This window comes from Solanum stenotomum, chromosome 6 (genome assembly GCF_019186545.1).
Source record: "Solanum stenotomum isolate F172 chromosome 6, ASM1918654v1, whole genome shotgun sequence".
Classification (NCBI taxonomy): Eukaryota; Viridiplantae; Streptophyta; class Magnoliopsida; order Solanales; family Solanaceae; genus Solanum; species Solanum stenotomum.
The window spans coordinates 54,396,095-54,417,790 of record NC_064287.1 but is presented as its reverse complement, the minus strand read 5'-3'; the positions used below and the strand labels follow the sequence as shown (position 1 = coordinate 54,417,790).

At 33.7% G+C, this 21,696-nt stretch overlaps 4 protein-coding genes and 1 non-coding gene across 9 annotated transcripts; 3 read left to right on the top strand and 2 right to left on the bottom strand.

Moving 5' to 3' along the window:
- Window positions 1–712: 712 nt before the first annotated feature.
- LOC125867515 (ureide permease 1-like) lies at window positions 713–6,871 on the top strand. 3 transcript variants are annotated; one of them, XM_049548046.1, is made up of 8 exons: window positions 713–857; window positions 3,707–4,009; window positions 4,437–4,575; window positions 4,666–4,840; window positions 5,180–5,223; window positions 5,320–5,417; window positions 5,633–6,007; window positions 6,504–6,871. In XM_049548046.1, exons 2-8 carry the CDS (start codon window positions 3,773–3,775, stop codon window positions 6,654–6,656), a joined length of 1,221 nt encoding a protein of 406 aa, XP_049404003.1. In that variant the 5' UTR covers window positions 713–857; window positions 3,707–3,772; the 3' UTR covers window positions 6,657–6,871. The 3 variants fall into 3 exon arrangements, with proteins under 3 accessions (XP_049404003.1, XP_049404002.1, XP_049404001.1); XM_049548045.1 differs by lacking the exon at window positions 713–857 and adding an exon at window positions 2,627–2,777; XM_049548044.1 differs by lacking the exon at window positions 713–857 and adding an exon at window positions 2,846–3,084.
- Window positions 6,872–7,964: 1,093 nt separating this feature from the next.
- LOC125869185 (uncharacterized) lies at window positions 7,965–10,578 on the top strand. Of its 2 annotated transcripts, none has more exons than XM_049549749.1 (3): window positions 7,965–8,070; window positions 8,345–8,688; window positions 9,337–10,578. In XM_049549749.1, exons 2-3 carry the CDS (start codon window positions 8,361–8,363, stop codon window positions 10,038–10,040), a joined length of 1,032 nt encoding a protein of 343 aa, XP_049405706.1. In that variant the 5' UTR covers window positions 7,965–8,070; window positions 8,345–8,360; the 3' UTR covers window positions 10,041–10,578. The 2 variants fall into 2 exon arrangements, with proteins under 2 accessions (XP_049405706.1, XP_049405705.1); XM_049549748.1 differs by having other exon boundaries at window positions 8,359–8,688; window positions 9,337–10,480.
- A 310-nt stretch (window positions 10,579–10,888) lies between these two features.
- On the bottom strand, window positions 10,889–18,159 carry LOC125867950 (protein root UVB sensitive 3). 2 transcript variants are annotated; one of them, XR_007446692.1, is made up of 14 exons: window positions 17,156–17,242; window positions 17,019–17,057; window positions 16,883–16,945; window positions 16,738–16,794; window positions 16,263–16,326; window positions 15,632–15,715; window positions 13,949–14,031; window positions 13,711–13,840; window positions 13,516–13,608; window positions 13,056–13,194; window positions 12,446–12,486; window positions 12,170–12,357; window positions 11,248–11,468; window positions 10,889–11,085 (listed from the first exon to the last, which is right to left on the bottom strand). XR_007446692.1 is itself a non-coding variant. In XM_049548540.1 (14 exons), the coding sequence occupies exons 1-14, from the start codon at window positions 18,108–18,110 to the stop codon at window positions 11,370–11,372; spliced, it is 1,350 nt and encodes a 449-aa protein (XP_049404497.1). In that variant the 5' UTR covers window positions 18,111–18,159; the 3' UTR covers window positions 10,889–11,369. The 2 variants fall into 2 exon arrangements, 1 of the variants encoding a protein (XP_049404497.1); XM_049548540.1 differs by adding an exon at window positions 17,901–18,159 and having other exon boundaries at window positions 10,889–11,468; window positions 17,156–17,215.
- Window positions 18,160–18,800: 641 nt separating this feature from the next.
- On the bottom strand, window positions 18,801–18,874 carry TRNAN-GUU (transfer RNA asparagine (anticodon GUU)). Its single transcript has one exon. It is a non-coding gene; the product is annotated as a tRNA-Asn (tRNA).
- Window positions 18,875–19,573: 699 nt separating this feature from the next.
- On the top strand, window positions 19,574–21,413 carry LOC125867752 (uncharacterized). The gene is made up of 3 exons (XM_049548323.1): window positions 19,574–20,428; window positions 20,654–20,710; window positions 21,203–21,413. Exons 1-3 carry the CDS (start codon window positions 19,603–19,605, stop codon window positions 21,238–21,240), a joined length of 921 nt encoding a protein of 306 aa, XP_049404280.1. The 5' UTR covers window positions 19,574–19,602; the 3' UTR covers window positions 21,241–21,413.
- The last annotated feature ends 283 nt before the right edge of the window (window positions 21,414–21,696 follow it).

Here is a 21,696-nt window from a genome sequence, read left to right as displayed (position 1 = left end):
CTTAGTTTGTATGAAAGAGATAGATATTAATAATACCCCTACTTAGCTTTCAACAAATAATCAAAAATGGAATCAGAATATAAAATTTATGAACTGAAAATTTTAATTATTTTGAAAATTTTGAAATAAACATAAAATTTAAGTCAAAATTATTAATCTTTGAAAAACCATACAAGTCAACTATATACCATAATAAACATATTAATATTTTCCTTTGTTTGTGTGTGGGGGCATGTGAGGAGACATCCATCCAAGTTATCACCATGCAATATAGTGGATGAAGACTTTTGGGCACATGGTTAGAGTCGAAGGTTCGATCGAATTCAATATATTTTGCTTAATAAATTTAGTTATTTTAAAGAATTATTAAATACATATATATTAAATTTCAAATTTAATTATTAATATCCGAAATTATTATTCTAAAATCTTGAATTTGAAAAGTTTAAATTCTATCTCTCTGGTATATATACTAGAGCACCATGAACATGAATTGTCTACATGAATATATTCACATCCACAACTAAGTAATTATAATCATTTTTTTGGGGCAAAAAAGAATGGTTGATATATGCTTCACTACTGTGGATATACATCTCATGTACAATAATGTCATAATTGGAATTAATTTTATATATATATTTCTCTCTCTTTGTTGTTATTTTACTTATTATATAAGCCAATGCAATTCACACTTTCCAATATACTTCAATTTGTTTTGCAATTCTTCTTCTCTTCTTTTGCCCTTTCAAAATAGCTAAATTTCACTAGTTTAGTTTGTTTGGAGTTCCATTCTTGAGGATGCATGTGAAGTAGTGTCCTTGGATATTATTTTGGTGGGTTTTATAATATAATTGGTATGTTATCTTTATCTTTTTCTCTCATATTCTTTACTATATAAAAAAAAAACTTCTAGCTTATAGATAATTGGTAATCTGTGATTAAATAGGATTAGATAGCTTTTTGCTATTTTTGCGATATAAATTATTCTTCGCTAATTCATGTAATTATGAGTACTATTAAAAAAATATTGAAATTATCTATGAATTTTGTAGCAAATAGATATCTGTTGTTAAATAGTAGTATTGACAAATTTTATTGTTTAGCTATAAAATGTGTTCATGATTAAATCTTAGGCTTTTTTTGTTGCTTGTGTTTGATCGTTGTTGAAAAAAATCTGTAAATGAGTTGTTATTTAATTTTTACGTTTAGAAATTAAATGTATTTCTAGTGGAATATAAAATCTTTAATGACACAAATCATAACTTGTAAAATATTTATAATACAAAAATATAAAATTATATTTTATTTTAAAAGCAAATATTAAATGTCAACACTCTAGATAAGCCAACAATTTCGCTTGTTGAAAAAGATTGATTTGATATAATTAAATTCATGCTTTTTGGTACAAAAATTAATTATTTAAACATTTATATAAACCTTAAATTGCAATTTTCAACTTCTGACTCATCAAACTTCTTTAATTGACACTTGCCTAACTTTTTTGTCTCATTTTCTACGTCAGGAAACCTGATAAAAAAAAATTTCATCAAATTAATTAATAAGCAAAAATAAGAAAACTCAGAAGTAAAAAAACAAAAAATATGTGATACTTTACTCAAAATTATTTCTTTTGTTAAGAAAAAAAAGCAAAGTTTTCGTAATATATTGATAAAGTAACATAAAGTCTAACGTAATAAAGTAAAAATTGAGTAATTATTCCTAAATTCTATGTAACTTTTGTAATGAAATTAACTTAATAATATGACAAATAAAATAACAATTTGTTGTTATAATAAGTCAAAACACACTAACTAATTATGAAATCCTAATAGAAAATGAAGGGGAGTAAGTTGAAAAATGAAGATACAAAGAAGCTTTTTTTAAAAAAAATAGAGTATAAATTTAATTTGAAAAAGAATAAAAAAGAAAATATGACAAAGAACATTGACTAACAACAGAAAAAAGACAAAAATAATAAATTTCTATTTCAACTTTCAACCATCACCCAATAAATAAGGAGAGTGTTATATATTTTACTTTGATACTGTCATTTAATTAATACGTATTATTTAATTTTTTTCTTTGTATATCCATTTTAAAATAATTTCAAATATATAATATTTGAAATTCACATAATAGTTAAAGTTCAAATACGTCTAGCTTGAATTTCAATTATACATATCATAAGATCAAATAGAAATGTTTGAATTAAACAAAAATAACTGAACATGAAACTTCAAACATTATTTTATCATACAAAATCTTTATAACAAGACATACACATATTAAATAACGATATCAAAACTGACTTTTTATCTCATAAAATTAGAATAAGATCATTGACCCTTCATTTAGGTACATTGTTAGCATAGACAATTGTCCACATGCAATTTGACCTCCCAAGATAGATATATATTGCAAAGATCAAGTTATTTTAGATTTTTTTTGTGTATTTTTTTTTGTCTTGCGGAAATTTTGATTCCGCCATTAAAGCTATAAAAGATTCTGACAACATGATTCACAGCTAAGAATAACAACAATCATTATTATATATCTTAGCTGATGAATGTCCAAATATAATGGGAGTTTATATATGCACTTTGTTTGGAATTACCAAACAAGAAAAAACCCAATGCTTCCCATTTTCCCAATACCAAATCTCTCTTTGCTTTGCTTTTCTTCAAAAAGATTCAACTTTTGATGAACATTTTGGGGTTCCATTCTTGTTGAAAAGTGGGATTCTTGATAATTTTTTTGGTGGGGTCTTATAATAGGTTGGTTATCTATCTTTTTCTTTGTAGTGATAAAATAAAAATCAAATCTTTATTCTTTTTTTCTTTATGTTGCTTGTGTTTGCACGTTTGTAGATATTGTTTATTGTTAAAAGATTCAATTTTTTTGGATTATTATAATAGGTTCTTGATACCCTTTTGACATGGTGAATGGTTGTTGTTTGAGAAGAAAACAATGGATATTTGGTGGCCCAAATGGTGGTTAAGTCCAAAAAAATGTTCACTTTTTTGTGTTTTTTCATTTTTCTTTTTGTTAAAGATTCTTGATACCCTTTTGCAATATGATATGGTGAGTTAATTGGATTTTCATGTTTGAGAAGAAAGATTTGATTTTTATGTAGTCAATTGGTTTGTGAAAGCTATAATTTTGTAGTCAATTGTTTCCTTTTTAGATAGAAAATTTCTTACTTGTGACCGATTTATAGGTAGGGATAAGGTTTGCGTACACTTTGCCATTTCCAGGCTCTGCTTTGTAGGACTACACCGTGTATTTTGTTGTTGTTTGTGCTATATTCAGATTGTTCATACATTTGTTTTCAAGTTTTTAGGGAATTTTGTGAGTAAAGTTTCTGTCTTTGTGGTTTCCTAGTATGCAGACAGATATGTATATGACAAACATAAGTTCCCTGTCTCTGGGGATGTGGTCCCCATGGCAGTGGAGGAGCTGTTTTGCTGATTTTCTCTTCTCTACTTCCATTGATGCAGACAATGAATTTGGGATGTGTTAATCTGTTGTAACAATTTAAAAGATTGAATCTTTAATGTTTGTTATGCTTTATTTAAGCTGAGAGTCTATCGGAAACAACCTCTCTATCTCTAGGAGGTAGAGGTAAGGTTGCGTACACTCTAACTTTACACTGGTATGTTGTTGTAATCTTCCTCTTTTTTGTGTCCCTTTCTTCTTTGGATAGGATTATTGGAGCCTTACCAAGTTGGCAGTTTTTTCACCAGAAAAGGTCTTATCTAGTGGATTCAAGATGTATATGGTTGAAAGCAAAGGTGGTGCTATAGCTTGTATGCTATTTTCTTTGTTATTGTTAGGGACATGGCCAGCTCTACTGACTTTACTCGAAAGGCGAGGCCGTTTTCCTCAACATACTTATCTTGATTATACCATTACCAATCTGTTGGCTGCTGTGATCATTGCTTTAACCTTTGGTCAGTTTGGGCCGAGCACACCAGAAATGCCTAATTTTCTTACTCAACTCTCTCAGGTTAGTGCCCTTCAAAGCCAATATACCAGCTGTGTTTGTTAGGACAATGTTTCTTGTATTTGATTTAATGCATTGTTCAATTGGAAAATGGTTAAGGGGAGCCTTGGCGTAACTGGTTAAGTTGTTGTCATGTGACTAGGAGGTCACATGTTCGAGCTCTGGAAACAGTCTCTTGCAGAAATGCAGGGTAAGACTGCGCACAATAGCCCCAAACCCCGTGCATAAAGGGAGCCTATTTCACCGGGCTATGATTGGAAAATGGAATATATACAGGCACCTTTTTGACACGATAAAATGTAAAAAAGCAAATTAGATTACTATTCTCTTCCAAGATAACATATACTTCTGATTGATATGTAGCACTAACTTATACTCCTATTACTTTTTAATAGAGATATATATGAGCTTTTATTAATGAACATTGCAGGATAATTGGCCCAGTGTCTTGTTTGCAATGGCTGGAGGGATGGTCCTCAGCCTCGGGAACCTCTCAACTCAATATGCTTTTGCTTTCGTTGGTTTGTCAGTCACCGAAGTTGTCTCTGCCAGCATTACAGTTGTTATAGGTATCATTTTAACTTCAGCAACTCCTATTTTCCTGAAGCCAGTACAAGGTGTTGGAAAGATGACATGTGCTATTCCCTTGGTTATGACAGGAACAACCTTGAATTATTACCTTGACGACAAAATTAACAAAGCTGGAATTCTGTTTTCTGGAGTTGCATGCTTCTTGGTTGCCGTTTGTTTAGGCTCTGCTGTTCATTCGTCCAACAACGCTGATAACAAAACCAAGCTTGATAATTATTCAAATGACTGTAAAGACGGAGTCAGGTATGCATCAGTATGCTATCATACTTCCCTTGTTAATTCTTACAATGTTTATGGTTTCCTTTCTTCTGATCATTTCAAGGAAATCGACCTTTTTTTGGCTTTAGGTTGTCATAACGATGTCATGTATACGTGTAGAACTAGATGACTTGCATGTGATGAGCTAATACAATTCCTCATCTCTTTGTGTGTCTTCTCATGTTCCTCTAGTTAAAGAGTAAAGTGCAGGATATAATTATATATACTAAAATACTGTCAAGCATATACATGCGTCTACAGTGTTATAAAACTTGACCAACAATCACAGAAAATTGATGTCCCAACTTAATTGCACATTTGCAGGAATATTAAAGTTTCTTCCTTCAAACCAACAAATTCTAATCCAGGTATTGTGAGCTTGAGCATATAAAATATGATTCCCGTATCTTCTCCATTATCTTGGATTGGTTTATAACATTTCACAATACTGAATATCCGATCAGGTGTTACAAATGGTCTGGAGAATGGAGATGCTTCTGAGAAGGCAAAATTTGGAACTGCAGCTTTCCTTATAGAACTTGAGAACACGAGATCAATCAAGGTCGGAATTTCTTTATCTTATTGCATTTTCATTCTCACAGTAAGCTCACACTTTATCGCTATACTTGCATATAAGTCTCTAACTAGACTAAGAAGATTCTTGGCAAACACGAATTTAGGTGTAAGTATAACAAACAACAACAGAATAACTTACTAATGTTTTTGTGAAATACATTGTAGCTACATGCTAATTGTTAAATTTGTGTATGCTTGCAGGTTCTCGGGAAGGGCACGTTCATTGGTTTGACCATAACATTCTTTGCTGGGATTTGCTTCTCTATGTTCTCGCCTGCGTTCAACCTAGCCACAAATGATCAATGGCATACTCTCAAAGATGGAGTTCCACACTTGACTGTCTATACAGCGTTTTTCTACTTCTCATGCTTTTGTTTTGTAATTGCCATGGTTTTGAACCTCACCTTCTTGTACTACCCTATACTAAATGCACCCAAGTCATCGTTCAAGGCTTATCTCAACGACTGGAATGGCAGAGGTTGGGCCCTTTTGGCTGGACTTGTGTGTGGCTTTGGTAATGGTCTCCAATTCATGGGGGGTCAAGCAGCTGGATACGCAGCTGCAGACGCTGTTCAGGTTCGTGCATTTATCAGCCAATTATACTTTTACTATACATCAACTATGCCTCATTTCGTTGACTATATGAATCCACTATGACATAAGGAACCTTCCTCCGTTATCTAAGTTCATTACCTCTCTGCAAAACTCTTATACCGGAGTCTAAAAATTGTTGATGTTAGAGTAATATTCCCTTTGTTCTAGTTACGACACTATTTCCTTTTAAGTTTTATTCCAAAAAAATGACATCTTTCTATATTTGGAAACAATTTAACTTTAAACGTCCTATTTTACCAATGACATGACTTTACAGACACACACAAACATCATCATGACATGTTTAAGACCATAAGTTTCCCCAGATTTCTTTTTTTTCTTTCTTAAACTCTGTGCTCAGTCAAATAGATTCACGTAAAATGAACTGTAGGGATTATCTATTATCAGATTGATTACTCGTATATCGTTCTCTATATCGAACACACTTGGTCATTTGAAATATATGTCAAATTTGTAGGCATTGCCTCTTGTTAGCACATTTTGGGGGGTGATTTTGTTTGGAGAATACAGAAGATCATCAAGGAAAACATATACACTTCTTGCAGGCATGTTGTTAATGTTTACAGCAGCTGTTGCAATTCTCATGGCATCATCAGGGCATCGCAAATAGCGCGACGTAGCGTAGTTGTAAGAATATGTTCTTCTGTACATATTATGTTTACATTTCCTTGTTGTCGCGACCCCTAAAATTAGGGAGAAATAATTTAATCGGAGAAAGAGGAGGATTGATTTTAGTTAACTCCTCTCGTTTTTATGATGATGTTTGACTCAACACAGAGTTAGAAGAATGTTCATTTGGCTTATGTATTTGAAGTGTGAGTTCCTGAAAATAATTGTGTCAAGTAAAGTTCTGTCATAGTAATATATACATATATATATATATATATATATATATCAACATTTTAAGCTGCAAAACTATAGCAAAATGAGGATGATAGACAGACAACGAGCGTAAAACTAGTCAATTTGTAAAGAATTCTTGCTATACGTTATGATTTTAAATGAAACGATATGACTAGTTTGTCTTTATATTTGTGGGTAAGTTTAAAATAGTCCTTTAACTATACACTAAATAATGTGTCTTTTAAGTTTTTCGCGTAATACTTTAGTCTTTATGAAATATTCAATGATTTATAATCTTTAGATTTGACGAAAGCAATTATTTTTTTGAACCATAAATGTCAATTTTCTTAATTAAATCATAAAAATGCAACAAAAAAAACTACACTAGACCAAAAAGATATTAAAAATATCACACATTACCCCCTTCAAAAAGTTGCGCAAATATATTCAGTGTAATTTCACAAAATCTCGATACAAAATTTTAGAAATAAACCAAAAATAATAGATACTACAAAAAATGTATGTTCTTGTTTCGATAAATATTTATAAGAGAAGTATTGAAAATACTCCCGTAAATTATTAGTTTCATTTTTAAACTATAACTTTACAAATACCTTACTTTTTGAGAATTTAGGAGTTTATTTCGCTCATGTAATATCGAGATCTTGGGAAGTATTAAAAGACTCAAATTATTAAATACATAAAAGGACTATTTTGGNCACTAGACCAAAAAGATATTAAAAATATCACACATTACCCCCTTCAAAAAGTTGCGCGAATAAATTCAGTGTAATTTCACAAAATCTCGATACAAAATTTTACAAATAAACCAAAAATAATAGATACTACAAAAAATGTATGTTCTTGTTTCGATAAATATTTATAAGAGAGGTATTGAAAATACTCCTGAACAGGTAAATTATTAATTTCATTTTCAAACTATAGCTTCACAAACACCTTACTTTTTGAGAATTTAGGAGTTTATTTTGCTCATAGAAACTTTAGGAGTTTATTTCGCTCATGCAATATCGAGATCTTGGGAAGTATTAAAAGACTCATTATTAAATACATACTTAAAAGGACTATTTTTGAACTACCACCAAGCTTTCTGAAGCCGCCGGTGAACTAAGCAGCCGCCATAAGCACATACTGATCGGTAAAATCATCGGAAAAACACTCCGGTGAGTCAATTCTCTGATTCTCAGTAATTTATTTTCTAATTTTGGTTTTCTGGTGATGAAAAATGCAGTTTAATGAACAATAATCCGGTTATACACCTGAAAATTTCCAGTTTTCAATTCGATTTCTCATTTTTAGTTTTAAAGATTCAAACTTTTGTGAGTGAATTCGAAATCTGATCCAAAATCTATGGCCAAACGCTAACTAAGTGATAGTTCACAACATGTTCGACAAAATGTCCAACTGAACTTGATATTTTTTTATTCATTCTTGTAGTTTATGTTATTCAGGTATGGATATAGCTCATTGCCATCTAGATGGAAATGCTGATGCTGTGGAGTTTTGTCCACACGAATCTTTTCACAATGTTCTAGCAGCATGTACGTATACTTTACAAGAAGGAGATCAACCTAGTAGAACTGGTAGTATATCCCTGTTTGATGTTGATGCTGATTCCAGTCGCCTTAGTTTGATACATAGAGTACAAACAGCTGGTATATTTGATATAAAATGGAGCCCGATGGGTGGAATTGTGGGGCCACTACTTGCTCAAGCTGATGCTGATGGTTATGTTAGAGTTCACAAACTTGAATCTTGTTTGGATGAATCACAAGTTCCTGGTATGTTTGAGCATCTCTTGTCGTGCTTTATGTTATTTATCGTCAAAGGGGAAGTGTTACATGAGGGAGAATATATTTAGTTTTTTATCTACTATGAAAACCAAGTTATGGAGTATCTGGAATGAAATGAGTCTAGTGTTGAGAAATGCGTCTAGTCTAACTTGGCATCGAGGTGTAGTATGTTGTTGTATTGGATCAGAGGCATATAAGGTATCCCTCAGGTTGCTATCGGATTAGGAATAGATAGCTTTGGGAGATATCATTTTGTTGATTTTATTAAAAATATATTGGTAAAAGCACTGAAATACACTTGTATGAGGTTAAAGGTACTTTATAGCAGTTATATGTAACAGAGGAAGGAGATAATGGAAATCTTTTAGTAATGTGTAGATTGGATGAATTGGAATACAATGTCTCAATGACCTTTGACGTAATACAAACTTCATAACCACCTTCATTTGAAACTAATTTTTTTCACTTAGCTATTAAGAAGTTATACTGGGTGTGGTGTTGTTGTTATTCCCATCGACCTCTTTTTCCCTTTTTCATTTAGCATTGGTGGTCCTTGAAGTACCTTGCTTCATTTGGCACTTTACTTTTAATAACCAACTGAAGCACTAACATGGCAGGATCTTATTATTATTACAGGGAATAGTTTACTGGAGATAAGCGACGAACATGTCAGTTCCTCTATGTGCTTGTGTATAGACTGGAATCCGTCAGCTACATCCCTCGCTGTGGGGCTTTCAGATGGATCAGTCTCAATAATTTCATTCCTCGAGTCTCAGCTGAGCATTTCCAGAGACTGGAAAGCGCATGACTTTGAAGTTTGGGCTGCCTCTTTTGATATCCACCAACCACAGCTGGTGTATACAGGTTCAGATGACTGCAAATTTAGTTGCTGGGATTTGCGAGATGATCCCTCTAACATAGCATTCCAAAATAGAAAAGTTCACACAATGGGGATTTGCTGCATTGCTAAGAGTCCAAGTGACCCTTATACCTTACTCACCGGTAGCTATGATGAACACCTAAGGGTATGGGATGTAAGATCAACCGCAAAACCTGTACATGAGACGTCAATCTCCTTAGGTGGAGGGGTTTGGAGAATTAAGTACCATCCCTCTGTACCGGACCTAGTCTTGACTGCTTGTATGCACAACGGATTTGCAGTTGTCAAAGTTAAAGGTGATCAAGCTGAAGTAGTTGAAACCTATAATAAGCATGGTTCCCTGGCATATGGAGCAGATTGGCAAAGAGGTCGTTTAGAGAAGAATAATGTCATCGCTACTTGCTCGTTTTATGACCAGCTCCTTCGTGTATGGATGCCAGAAGGTAATATTCCCGAATAACCCTATGTTCTAGGTAGAATATGCTTCTCTTTCAATAGCCGCCCAAATGACTATAGGATCATCGGGCTACTCTACCCCGATTCACCATTTTAAACCTTTTGTAGAAGGTATTCTCCTACCAACTATTTCTACCTAAGGTGAATTTGGTGTCTTTCTGATCAGTAATGGAAGCAATCGTCCCAACCATCATAAAATAACAGCACCCGAGTTTCCCCATTCACAAGGACTCGATTCTCTGTCCAAACATATCATGCCAGCAGTTGTGGTTACCATCATAGGAACTCAAGATATTGGTTGCTGATCAACCAAAGTCGAATTCAATTTGTTTTTAATTTCTTGTTAACCAACATTTTAGTTAAATGTTTCTTCAGGTATTATTATTGTTGTCCTTTTAGCAATGTAATTTAACTTATACACTACACTCATCAAAATTGCCAACCAATTCATTGTTATTCAAATTTCATCTGATTTTATACTCTCTTCTTTTACCACATAGTTTTCTTTTAGAGATGTGAAAAGTGACATAATTTAACCAAAATATGAAAGCTAGTAGCAGCATTGTTTACTTATTTTCTTAAACCTTATAGCGTTAAATGGTATCATACATCTCATATCGTTTATCCGCGATCACTTGTAGAATTAGTCTAGGTATGTTAAGCCATCTACAAGTAGTAAAATCCACACCCCAAAAAAGGCATCTTGCCAAAATTCCTCTCATGATTCCACAGTTCGAACCTGTGATCTATAAGTCACATGAAAACAACTTTACGGTTGCTCCATGACTCCCTTTTACACCATGCCGATACCATTTAAAAAATACAGCATAAATATCAAGTTAAGATAGGAAGTAAAGTTTTTAGAACCTCGTAACTGTAATCCAAATCATTGTACAAGTCGAGTTGTGACAATAGGTGATAACACTTGGACAACCCTAGTGTACATCACTTGTCCCAAGGGAGCATTCAAAAGCAGCTCACATCTCAAGATTTAACCATTCTAACAAAGACAAGGCTATACAGGCATCAAGCCCTACTAGGAGTTTGACCTACATAACATATATTAAAAGGCCAATAATTACAACTCTGATTTCAAGATTATCCAGGACCTACTTAAAATTCCAATAAACAAGAGTTTCTCCAAGATCATGGAAACTATCCATCAAATGCTATCCTTTGAACACAACATGTAGGCCGAGCTAAACTTTTACCTTCTCAATGATCATTGGAAGATCCAAGACATACCAATCGAATGATGAGTTGTATCACCCCAAGTCGTAATTTGAAAGCATCTGACTGAAACTAGATGACTTTTACTTTGTATTAAAGTAGACTAGTCATGTTTGCCATCTGAATAATTTACCAGCCAATTTGCTCTCCAAATGACTGATGATGATAGTAGACGTTCAGTCTTCCATCCTGATGACTGAAGCTGTGACAGAGAATTGTGAAAGAAACAAGATACTTAGCTCAATCTAAAAACAGAAACTGCACAGCTAGCAGGTTACAGGAAATTTGGCATGACAAAATTGGCTTTATATGTGGGTGACTTCTGCACCCAAGAGTACAGCCATATGGTCAATGAAGTGGGAGGAGAACCATGAGATCTCATGTTCAAATCTCAGTGGAAGCAAAAAACACAAGGTGATCTCTTCCAATCTGCCTAAATCTTAACGGGTAAAGTAACCCGGTACCTGTGCTGGTGAGAGGTAGTAGGTACTCTGAGGAGAAGACGAGGTGTGCACAAGTTGGCCCCAAACATCACTATCACAAAAAAATGTGGGTTGACTTCTTATCGGCATTTGGACTTCTCTTCTACACCATTAGCCAGTTTTCACTTTTTTTTCTTTTTGATAACAGTGGTGTCCGGGCCAACTTGCGTGCACCTCGACTAATTCCATGGGATACCTCCCACCATTTGCCAACTTCACTTTTCAGATACAAATTTTAGCATATGAACTGTTTCGTGATGACACATAATGGAACATCAACCTATTTAGGTGGCATTTTCTTCAAAATATTGATAAACTGATTTTTTCAAAAAAATTGGTAGTTGGCTATGCTTCAGTAATTGTAATTTGTATATATTATGAAATTTCCTCTCTAAAAGGAGCTTCTGGTGTAGACAAATACCTTCAAAACAAAGACTTCATAATGCTTATCCATCCATGATTGGCTTTCTGAAGACATGGATCCATCTTGATCATCTAGTTTTGCCATGACAAGAGCATGGATGAACGATTGTAATATATCAGCTCCTGCTGAATCCTTATGAGTTATAATCCTGATAATACCCCCTTTTTGTTGAAGTAAATATTTCTCTAGAAAGACGAAAGACGAAAGAGAAGATATAAGCGAAATTCTTAGCTCAAGTAGTTTAGCTTGAAAACATTTAATATATCTATCAACCTTTCTTGTAATGCGATCCAGCAGATTGTAATAGGTCAACCCTATCCATCAAAGACAATTTGTTACTCAACTACCCAAATATTCAACACACTGATTTTTAACAATCTAGGAGCAGTATTGAAAGTGCATTAGGGAGCCACTTCAGAGAAAAATGCATTAACCATAAAGTTTGAGTATAGGAAGCATATCAAGGTACCATTTAACAGAACATGCTATTCGAAGCTGGCTAATTAATATTACAAGCTTTTCGTTTGCATTTCAACATTACATGGTCATGAGTGATATCAATTAAGCCTTATCAAATGCAAAATAAAAGGGAAAGGATTTTAAGGAAAGAAACAATATTTAATCTTATGGATTTTTTTAATAAAGAATAAAATGTCTAGAAGATAACTGAATAGGAATTTTCATTTTCCTACTTCAAATATATAATTTTTATTATCTCTAGATTACACCACTCTATACTGTTTGTATATCTTCAGCCTTTACGACAATAAGAAGCAAATTTAATTGTTAACAAGTAAAGAAGAAGAAAATAATGTTTCTTCTCTGCTAGTACCACACTCAACAGATATGGATGCAAATTAGTAATAAGAAACATGAAACTCACATAGCAAGGCTGTCAAGTGAAGAAACTCTGACACCTAAACGTACTTGCTTGTTTAGAGAATCACCACCCTTTAAGTTCCACGAGGTCATCCATAAAGGTAGAACATGCTCCATGGAAGAGACCTGCTTTGGAGAGAGTACTGAAAACCAATGCATGAAACCTCCAGATAAGTGAACTAATGTTTTTTTGGATAAGTAAGTGAACTAATGTTATTAGACATTAACCACAAGATTCACATATTTTTTTCTGCATGCATATTCAAAGACTCGTGCTTGCAACATTCAGCACACAGAGGAACTCTAATGGTTAATGATTCTATTGCAAAAAGCAAAAGCAACAAAAAATTTGAGTCATTTTAGACTCACAACATCACGAGATATTCCTACTCAGATGATATTCTAGGGCATGGATACAGTTATCCCTTCTGATGACTATGATAAAATTAAGATGATCTACTAACCTTGGCCTGTCTCGAGGAAATGTGATAAAACAATGGAGCATCTTTCACAGTTCAGAGTATTCAGCGAAAGACAACAGACAGCCTTGTAGTTTGCTGCGAGATGCATGGAGTTAGTATGGCTTGCATTTTAGAAAGCTTCAGCTTTGCATTTTATAACTCACAGAAACAGGGAATTCAAAGCAAAGCATAACTAACCATACATATGGAACATAGTAAGAGACAAAAAGGATATCCAAATGGCAAAGGAGTGGCCAATTGTGAGGCGTGCAAGAAGCATTCCTAAAGCCATTCCAATCATCGTAGCAAGAGTTTCTTGGCTTCCTTCCTATCAGAACAGGAAAAATGGATGCCAAGTCTGAGTAAAGGAATTCAGTTCTTTGACACCTTACTATCTTTTTTGAAATGAATGCCACCGTAAGATCTATCACAATACCTTTGCAGCTATATCTGCTGCATTGTTTTCAAGGGCAAAGTGCTGCGTCAAAGCTGCTCTAGTGGCTCCACTAGCAACACCAGCTAAATGGCAAGAAAATAGAGGAGATTTAGAGAATCAGTTCCATCTGTGCAGAGCATATTTGGCTTCATTAACCAGAAAATTCATCTTCTAGTAAAAGATTTAAAGCTTTAAGGCTAGCCACCAAGGTTAAAAACATGCTTCAAACTTCTTAAAATTGTTACCAGAAAATAACCAGTATCTAAAATGGGATGAAGTTCATGAAAACCTAGAGATCATAAAGCTACTGCAATTAAAATCTCATAATATTCTAGTCAGAAGGACAAACAAAGAAAGCAGTCAAGAAGAAAGTGAAGATTATAACTCTAGAGCAAATAAGTAACTATTACAGTATTATGTAATCTAAACTTCGAAAGTATTTAACAGGTAGAACAGTTATGAAGTGTAAGGCCAAACGATTAACAGTCTTCTGCTGCAAAATTGAAGACCAATAGACCATACAAATATACAATATATGTGCAAGAGATCGGGATAGGCCGTTAAGCATTTTTCATTTGTGAAGTCGTGACTGAAATGCAGAGTTTGATACTTGACCTGTTATCTATCAGCTGCATTATGCAAGCTCTATTATAGCACTATTTGGAAGCAATAAGTCATGAATAGGGGACCGGAAGTGACTCCACGAGCAATTTGTGTGGAAGAAAGAATAGAAGAGGTTTTGAAGGAGAGGAGAGGGAATACTGCTACTGCAAATTATCATTCTAGTTTTTGCTCGTAAGGACTCTCAAACCTATATAGATGAGTGTACTGCTCGCAGAATGGAACCCTTGTACATGGGATTTGTCCTCCTTGTCAATAAGATCAATCTACTTATTCAACAAGGAAAAGGTGCGATCCACAATAATTGACCCACACATGAAGGCGAAAAGTTCGTTCATGATGACAAGGACAGGAAACTGATCAGTGGCTGATTCTAATACCTAGGTGAAAGAAATAGTGCAATCATCTTTTAGATGTCAAGGCTCTTAATCTTAGATAAGACTACAATGAGAAGACTTATTGTTTCTGTAACAAATGCTGATGTGAAATTTTGAATATTTTAGGCACTTTAACAGAGATATCGTCGTGGAACAGGAGCTGATTAACCTTTCCCACAATGTTGGATTCACATACTGCAAGAAACTAGTTTTTAGAAAAAGAAAGTTCAATAGCTTTATATCTATTTTGTACAACTCTTGGAACAAGGGACTAGACTAGTTTTTTTGAAAAGAAAGTTTGATACCTTTATGTCTATTTTATGTGACTCTTGGAACAAAGGACTAGACGATTGCAGTAAGAGCAACTCAACGATATAGCATCTTTTCAAAACTTGTGTTTCATTTTAAATATATACTATGAGATTCACCCATGTAATAAATCAAGACACAACAGATCAAGATAGTAAAGGGAAGCATCTTTACATTGAATTACAAAGCGCATTTAGTACTTTCGGCAGGGTGAAGGTTCTGATATATCAGACAATTCATGCTAACCGCCCCAACCCTAAAAAACAAAAGGCATTAGACAAACAGGTCATGCTAGACACAGGCAGACTTTACACTTTCTTTTATTAGAGGATAAGTGAACGATATTGCCATTTCAAAGAGCAGATATTTCACTTACTGAATGACCTTGATAAGCTCCCTATGCAGACGATGAACACAAAAGCTGATGGAAATAAAGGAGATACAAGATCCATCAACATTCCTGCAAGAAATGCAAATGATTTTATTGTCATTGAGCGTTTCAGGAATGACAACAGAAGCACAAAGCAATGTCATTTGACCTTCTAGAAACTGTTCTCTAATATTAAATAATTTGTTACTTCATTTCTAAACTTAATAAATAAATTAAAATTACAAGAATAGCCAGTGCCCCATCACTTATACTCCCTTTGTCCCAATTTATATGACACTCTTTCCTTTATTGAATGTCCTAAAATATTTTGCACCATCCAACTTCTACACAACTTCTAATTTTCAATAATTCAAACTCACTAAACTGTTCAAATAAATTTTGATGTGACATCTTCTCTATCGACCAAATTTTTCTACCATTAATTTACAATTTTCTTCTACTGTCACTAGAAACAAATGCATGTCAAAGAACATCTTAAACTCCATGGCCACTGGCCAGTCAAACATCATCATCTAGTAATGGGATACACCAAAATAGGAAGTATATTTTCATATAATTTCGATACAAAGAACAAAAGTGACTAGAGTTAACACAAAATACAGGTGAAAGAGCATACCAAGATCATTCATGAGATCTGCCACCAAACGCCACATTTTGGCATTGCTGTCTAAATTAGAACCCTGAAAAAGAAAGCAACCACACCAGTCATTTTCAAACAAGTATTTACTATTCAATCAACATTAATAGGACACTTGGTGTAAGAGGCAGGTCAAAAAATACTGTCCGACGGAATGTTCTATTTAGCCCCATACTATGCTGCAATCACAACTATCTTAGTGGAAAAGAAATCATCATTTCATTTCATTTCCTTCCTTTATGGGGAAGGAGTGTTGGTTTGTCATATATTTCACGTAGAGCCGGTAATGAAATGTTAAGAGTGCAAGTCTGATGAGAAATCGTTTATCCTCGAAGAAATGAGATGCTTCTGTAGCTTCAGTTTTTAAAGGAATCAAGACATGCATTATTTGATAATTGATACCATAGGATCAATACAATACTGGAAAACTATGCCAGAGAGAAAAGAACGGAACCTGGTAACAAGTGAACAAGACACCTCCAAGCATTCCAGTTAAATCTCGCAAGAACCACTGGAACATTTTTAATTTTTCCAAAAACATTGTCATCAAACTAGTATACAATGTAAAGTGCAATGGACAAAATAATGTCGGACTCCACCTGAAACGTTGCCCCAATAACAGTAGCCGATTTCTCACCAACGCCTATAGCACTTAGAAGAGCCTATATTTGTTTGAGCAGGTGAATTAGCCTTTAATATCACAAGTTACTCACATTAATACTGATATTCTCTTACTTGCGTAGAGAGCATCATCCGCACATACGTAGAAAGCCCCTGCAGTAATATAACAATAACATGAAAACAGAAAGATAACACCGCCCTCGACACCAATTGAGAAAGAGAAAATTAGTTTTATGGGCAACAAGTCTAACCTGCAATGAATCCCACACTTGAAAAGGAAAATAGTCTGGAGTAACACTAGCTGGATACCCCTGTAAATAAATTGAAAAAACAAAAAGAATAATCAGACAGAATAATCGATACAGATGAAACACACTCGACATCTCTTGCTCCAAAGAAAAAGAAACAAACTTCATGAATCATTTCCATAAAAAATATTTTTTTATTTGTTTTTGCTTATACTCCATTAAACCAACACCACTACATAACTGTTTATCTAACCTAATGCATCATTTCTCTACTAACATAATAAAAATCAAATCTTTTGACCTTTTCCTATACACCTCCATTCAACCAAATATCTCAGAACTGTTTCAACTTGGTAAACATTTTCCTTAAATCACCAAAAAAATCAAATCTTTTTTTCATATTTTGTTAAAATACCATTCAACTAAAATACTTTCACTTTCCTAAATATTCTTACACTCTTAAACAAACAATTAAACGTTAATGAGTTCATAATCATGCCTCATTAGTACTTATGTAACAATGTATGTGCAGCCTTAATATAAATACTCCCTCTGCTTCAATTTATATGTTTGATTTTAACTTGACACGGAATTTAAGAAAAAAATATGCAAATTGCAGTAAAATGTGCATTTTTTAAGCTGACTAAAAAGGAAATTAAGACGAACAAATTGAAACGGAGCGAGTATAATTTTTCAAATTTTAAACTGCGGGAGTATAATTTTGAGTTTAAGAGACCGGAAAACTTGCCTCAGGAACGAAAGCTTGGAGAATTCTTTGAGAGATATGAGTGAATGCGTTACTGGATCTTTGGATGGAGATCGAAGAATGAGAAGTGGAAGTTATGGTGGCCGTCTTCGTGAGTTTCGTCGACGAAGTTCCGTTCCATTCTTCGATCATCATCGCCGGCTCCGCCGCCGGCGCCGGAGAAGTGGAATTCACCTTTTGATCTCCCTCCATTGTGTTCGCCGGCGAGAAGTCAAACTGAAAGTCCTCCTTTTGATATAAAGAAAAGAAAAAGGAGTGAAAAATAAATAAGAATAGAGTAGTTATTATTTTTTTCAAAATTATCATTTTCTTTAATTTAATGTGTTTCTCGAAATCCATTAAAGTTGTGTTAAAAACTTAAGTACGTGACATTAGATAAGTGGTTACGAAGGATACATATTAGGATTAGTTAGTTGAGCGTTGTCTAGATTATTCCTCTTTACTATTAGTCGTATTTTTGTACTATTTGTAGTAATATACTTCGATTATATTTGTAACTTGTTATGACTATTGTTTAGGATGATTTGTCAAATTGTCTGTTGTATTTTGTCATGACTGTCTTCATTTATGTTATTTCTACCTAGTCTATTTGGACTGTTTATTTTTAGTCAAGGGTCTATCGAAAACAACCTCTCTACTTTTAAAATAGTGATAAGATATGTGTTCATTTTACCCTTCCCCGACCTTAATTTGCAGAATTACATAGGATTTATTTATTTATTTTGAAATGGAAGGATTAATTAATGTCTGTTGTTCTTTATTATTTCCATCATTTCGTTTAAGTGATTTATGAAAAAATAACACACTAATTAAAAGAATCACTTAATAATATTAATTAAAAAACACTTTAAAAAAAAAATTACTCTAAAATGTAAAGATCAACGCTAGAAGGAGGGGTCGAACCTCCGACCTTGTGGTTAACAGCCACACGCTCTAACCAACTGAGCTATTCCAGCTGTGTTGTTAGAGTTGAAAACAAATAATTTTATACGATGAGTAAATTTTTTACGTTCGTTCAATTGCTTAAACTAAAAATAACCGGTAAATGTATAATATGTGTATAATCTGTACAAACCAGGTTAGACAAAGCGTCAAGAAATAATTAAACATTTTACATTGATAATTGCTTTCCTCTGTATAGCTTTTTAATAAAGTCAATTTTATATCGTTTAAACAAAGGCAACTTTATACTCAACATACTGTCTTTATTGGTTTAAAAAAATTCTTCTATTTAATCATACTGTTCTTTCATTGTGAATCCTTTGAAAACTTGGCTGAATACAGTAGTCACAATGCAAGATAAAAATCTGGCTCTTCTTTTAAGGAGATTTGAAAATATTACTCCTCCACCAAAAAGAGCATACCCCATTTACTCAAATTTCAAATTTTTTTCTCCTACTTTTCTCATTAGTCCGTTTTAAAAATAATGTCTCTTTCCCTTTTTGACAACTTTTTAGTTTCAACTGTTCACGTAACATGTTTATACTGTCTACGTAACATGTTTATGACCACAAGATTTTGATACATTCTTGATTCTACACATCTTTTAGCTTAAGACCACAATATTCGAAAGTCTTATTTTTCTTCTTAAACTTCGTGTCAATTCAAAACTTTGTCACAATTAAGAGGCTCATTTTCCACATTCATAAGTAACTCAGATCACTCTATTTTCATACCTTTCATCATGTCATGTTCTAGCAAAATCTTTCTATTTTTTCTTTCATTTCTTCTAATTCATCCACTTGAATCTGTTCCAAGTATCATCCCACTAAATGGTTCATGTACTGATAAATGTGGCAACATTGTCCTAAAATATCCCTTTGGTTCTGGTTTTGGTTGTGGACATCCTGCATTTTCAAGATTCATAAAATGCACTACTTCCGGAGTTCTTCAATTTTCCACTACCTCTGGGATTTACACTATATCCTCACTAGATTACTCAACCAACACATTTGTTCTAACTGACCCCTTTATGTCAACATGTTCCTCAATGCAGAATTCAGGCAGTTTTACATTGGATCATGATGATTCAAGTTCAACTCCCTTTAGTATTATGAAACAAAACATGTTTGTTTTACTAGGATGTTCAACAACATCAGCTGTGTTTGATCCAAAACAGGACTTGTGTGATAGCGGTTCGGGTTCTAATGTATGCAGGGGAATGTATTCTTGTAAAGGGGTGACTGGGATTGGATTAGAACCAAATGATCCAATTTCAACATGTTGTGTTTATGATCCACCAGTTCCTGTTGGTTCAGGTTATGGTTTGAACTTGCCTAGGCTTCAGTGTTCTTCGTATTCATCGATATATGGATTTGGAGGTGATGAAGGAGATCCTATGAAATGGGAGTTTGGGATATCTTTGCAGTATAATAATTCATATTATGTTGATGAGTCTTGCAAGAACTGTGAGGATAGTGGTGGATTTTGTGGTTTTTCTGGTGCAGATGAGTCTTTTGCTTGCATTTGTAGGAATGGTGTTAACACTACTATTAATTGCTATGGAAGAGGTTTGTTGAAATGTTTTTTTTTACTAATCTATTGATTCCTTGTACCTCGTTTATCGTATTGTTTTGTTGTAGTTTATGTTCTGTTACTATCTGGTTGTCTTTGTTGTTATCTGTTGTTTCTTGTACTTCGGTTACTTTTCTTGTTGGACTGCTTTGGAATGTTTTATCTTGAGTCGAGAGTCTAACGAAAACAGTCAACTAATAATGTGTTTGTGATGTGATCAGGATATGCTTTGAGTGGGACATGGAGACACAAGATTCAAACAGGAATGAGTATTGGAGGTAAAGGCAATGCCTTTTTTTCTAATTTCCTCTGTCCAAAGTTTTATACTTTTTGGACCAAAAAGTCTTCTTTAGTTGAAAACTTTTGCTAACTGTATTGTGCTTTTACATTACTGTTTCTGTCCTAAAAAGATTAAAAAAAAATTTATCAACATGTTGTCTATACTTTTTGTCTCTCTACTTCGAGGTAAGAGTAAGGTCTGCGTAAACTCTACCATACTTTGTAAGATTACATTGTTATTGCTTCTGAAATCAGATGTATAAATAAAAACATGGAAGAAATCAACACTTCCCACCACTCACATGTAGCAGAAGATGCGTCTGAGTTTTATTTATTTAAGAGAGAATCGAGAGTCAATTGAAAGGCTTCCCCTCCTAGCGTTGGTGTATCGTATTTTCAGAAGATTTACTGTCGACCTTAACTTATTTGGGACTGAGACGTGGTTATTGCTGTGAACTGTTTCTTATTCTTTGCTGCTTTTTTCCCCTCAGGAATCTCTTTCTTTTGGATGATGATGTTTTTCATCTAAGGGGCAGAAGAGGATTATGAAGTGAAGTGCAAACGGTTCATATACTCTATGAGATTCATGTCAACCAAGGTTAGACTAATAATTACTTAATGTTGATCAAAAGGCAAGAAGTTTAGCTCTGAAATCAAATTATTGTTGCTTCTCAATATCAATTCCATGGTTACAGTGTAAACATTAAGAATATTGTGTTTACTAATACATGTTCAAGTCTTGCTGCATTTTTTCTTCTTGGCCAACTAACACACAATTTGAAACTCGATGGATGATAAGCCCGCCTCTCTACCCTTCTCTATTTAATATCAGTTTTTTGTCCATGACAATGACAAGATTCAAACTCATGACAAGCGCCAAACCACACATCACGCACTGCCTGTTTACCACTGAACAAAAGCCCTGAAGCAGTTTTGCCACATTTTGTTGTACTAGTCAATTACTCAAACAAGATTTGGTAATCAA

Excerpts from the sequence above, each read along its gene's own strand:
- LOC125867515 (XM_049548044.1), top strand. The coding sequence starts at position 2,971 with ATGGATATTTGGTGGCCCAAATGGTGGTTAAGTCCAAAAAAATGTTCA. Across the intron at positions 4,010-4,436 it reads TTCTTACTCAACTCTCTCAG|GATAATTGGCCCAGTGTCTT; the intron begins GTTAGTGCCCTT and ends TGAACATTGCAG. Across the intron at positions 4,841-5,179 it reads GACTGTAAAGACGGAGTCAG|GAATATTAAAGTTTCTTCCT; the intron begins GTATGCATCAGT and ends GCACATTTGCAG.
- LOC125869185 (XM_049549749.1), top strand. The coding sequence starts at position 8,361 with ATGGATATAGCTCATTGCCATCTAGATGGAAATGCTGATGCTGTGGAG. Across the intron at positions 8,689-9,336 it reads GGATGAATCACAAGTTCCTG|GGAATAGTTTACTGGAGATA; the intron begins GTATGTTTGAGC and ends TTATTATTACAG.
- LOC125867950 (XM_049548540.1), bottom strand. The coding sequence starts at position 18,110 with ATGGAGGGAGATCAAAAGGTGAATTCCACTTCTCCGGCGCCGGCGGCG. Across the intron at positions 17,216-17,900 it reads TCCAAGCTTTCGTTCCTGAG|GGGTATCCAGCTAGTGTTAC; the intron begins GCAAGTTTTCCG and ends ATTTATTTACAG. Across the intron at positions 16,946-17,018 it reads GGATGATGCTCTCTACGCAA|GCTCTTCTAAGTGCTATAGG; the intron begins GTAAGAGAATAT and ends AAACAAATATAG.
- LOC125867752 (XM_049548323.1), top strand. The coding sequence starts at position 19,603 with ATGTCATGTTCTAGCAAAATCTTTCTATTTTTTCTTTCATTTCTTCTA. Across the intron at positions 20,429-20,653 it reads TATTAATTGCTATGGAAGAG|GATATGCTTTGAGTGGGACA; the intron begins GTTTGTTGAAAT and ends TGATGTGATCAG. Across the intron at positions 20,711-21,202 it reads AACAGGAATGAGTATTGGAG|GAATCTCTTTCTTTTGGATG; the intron begins GTAAAGGCAATG and ends TTTTCCCCTCAG.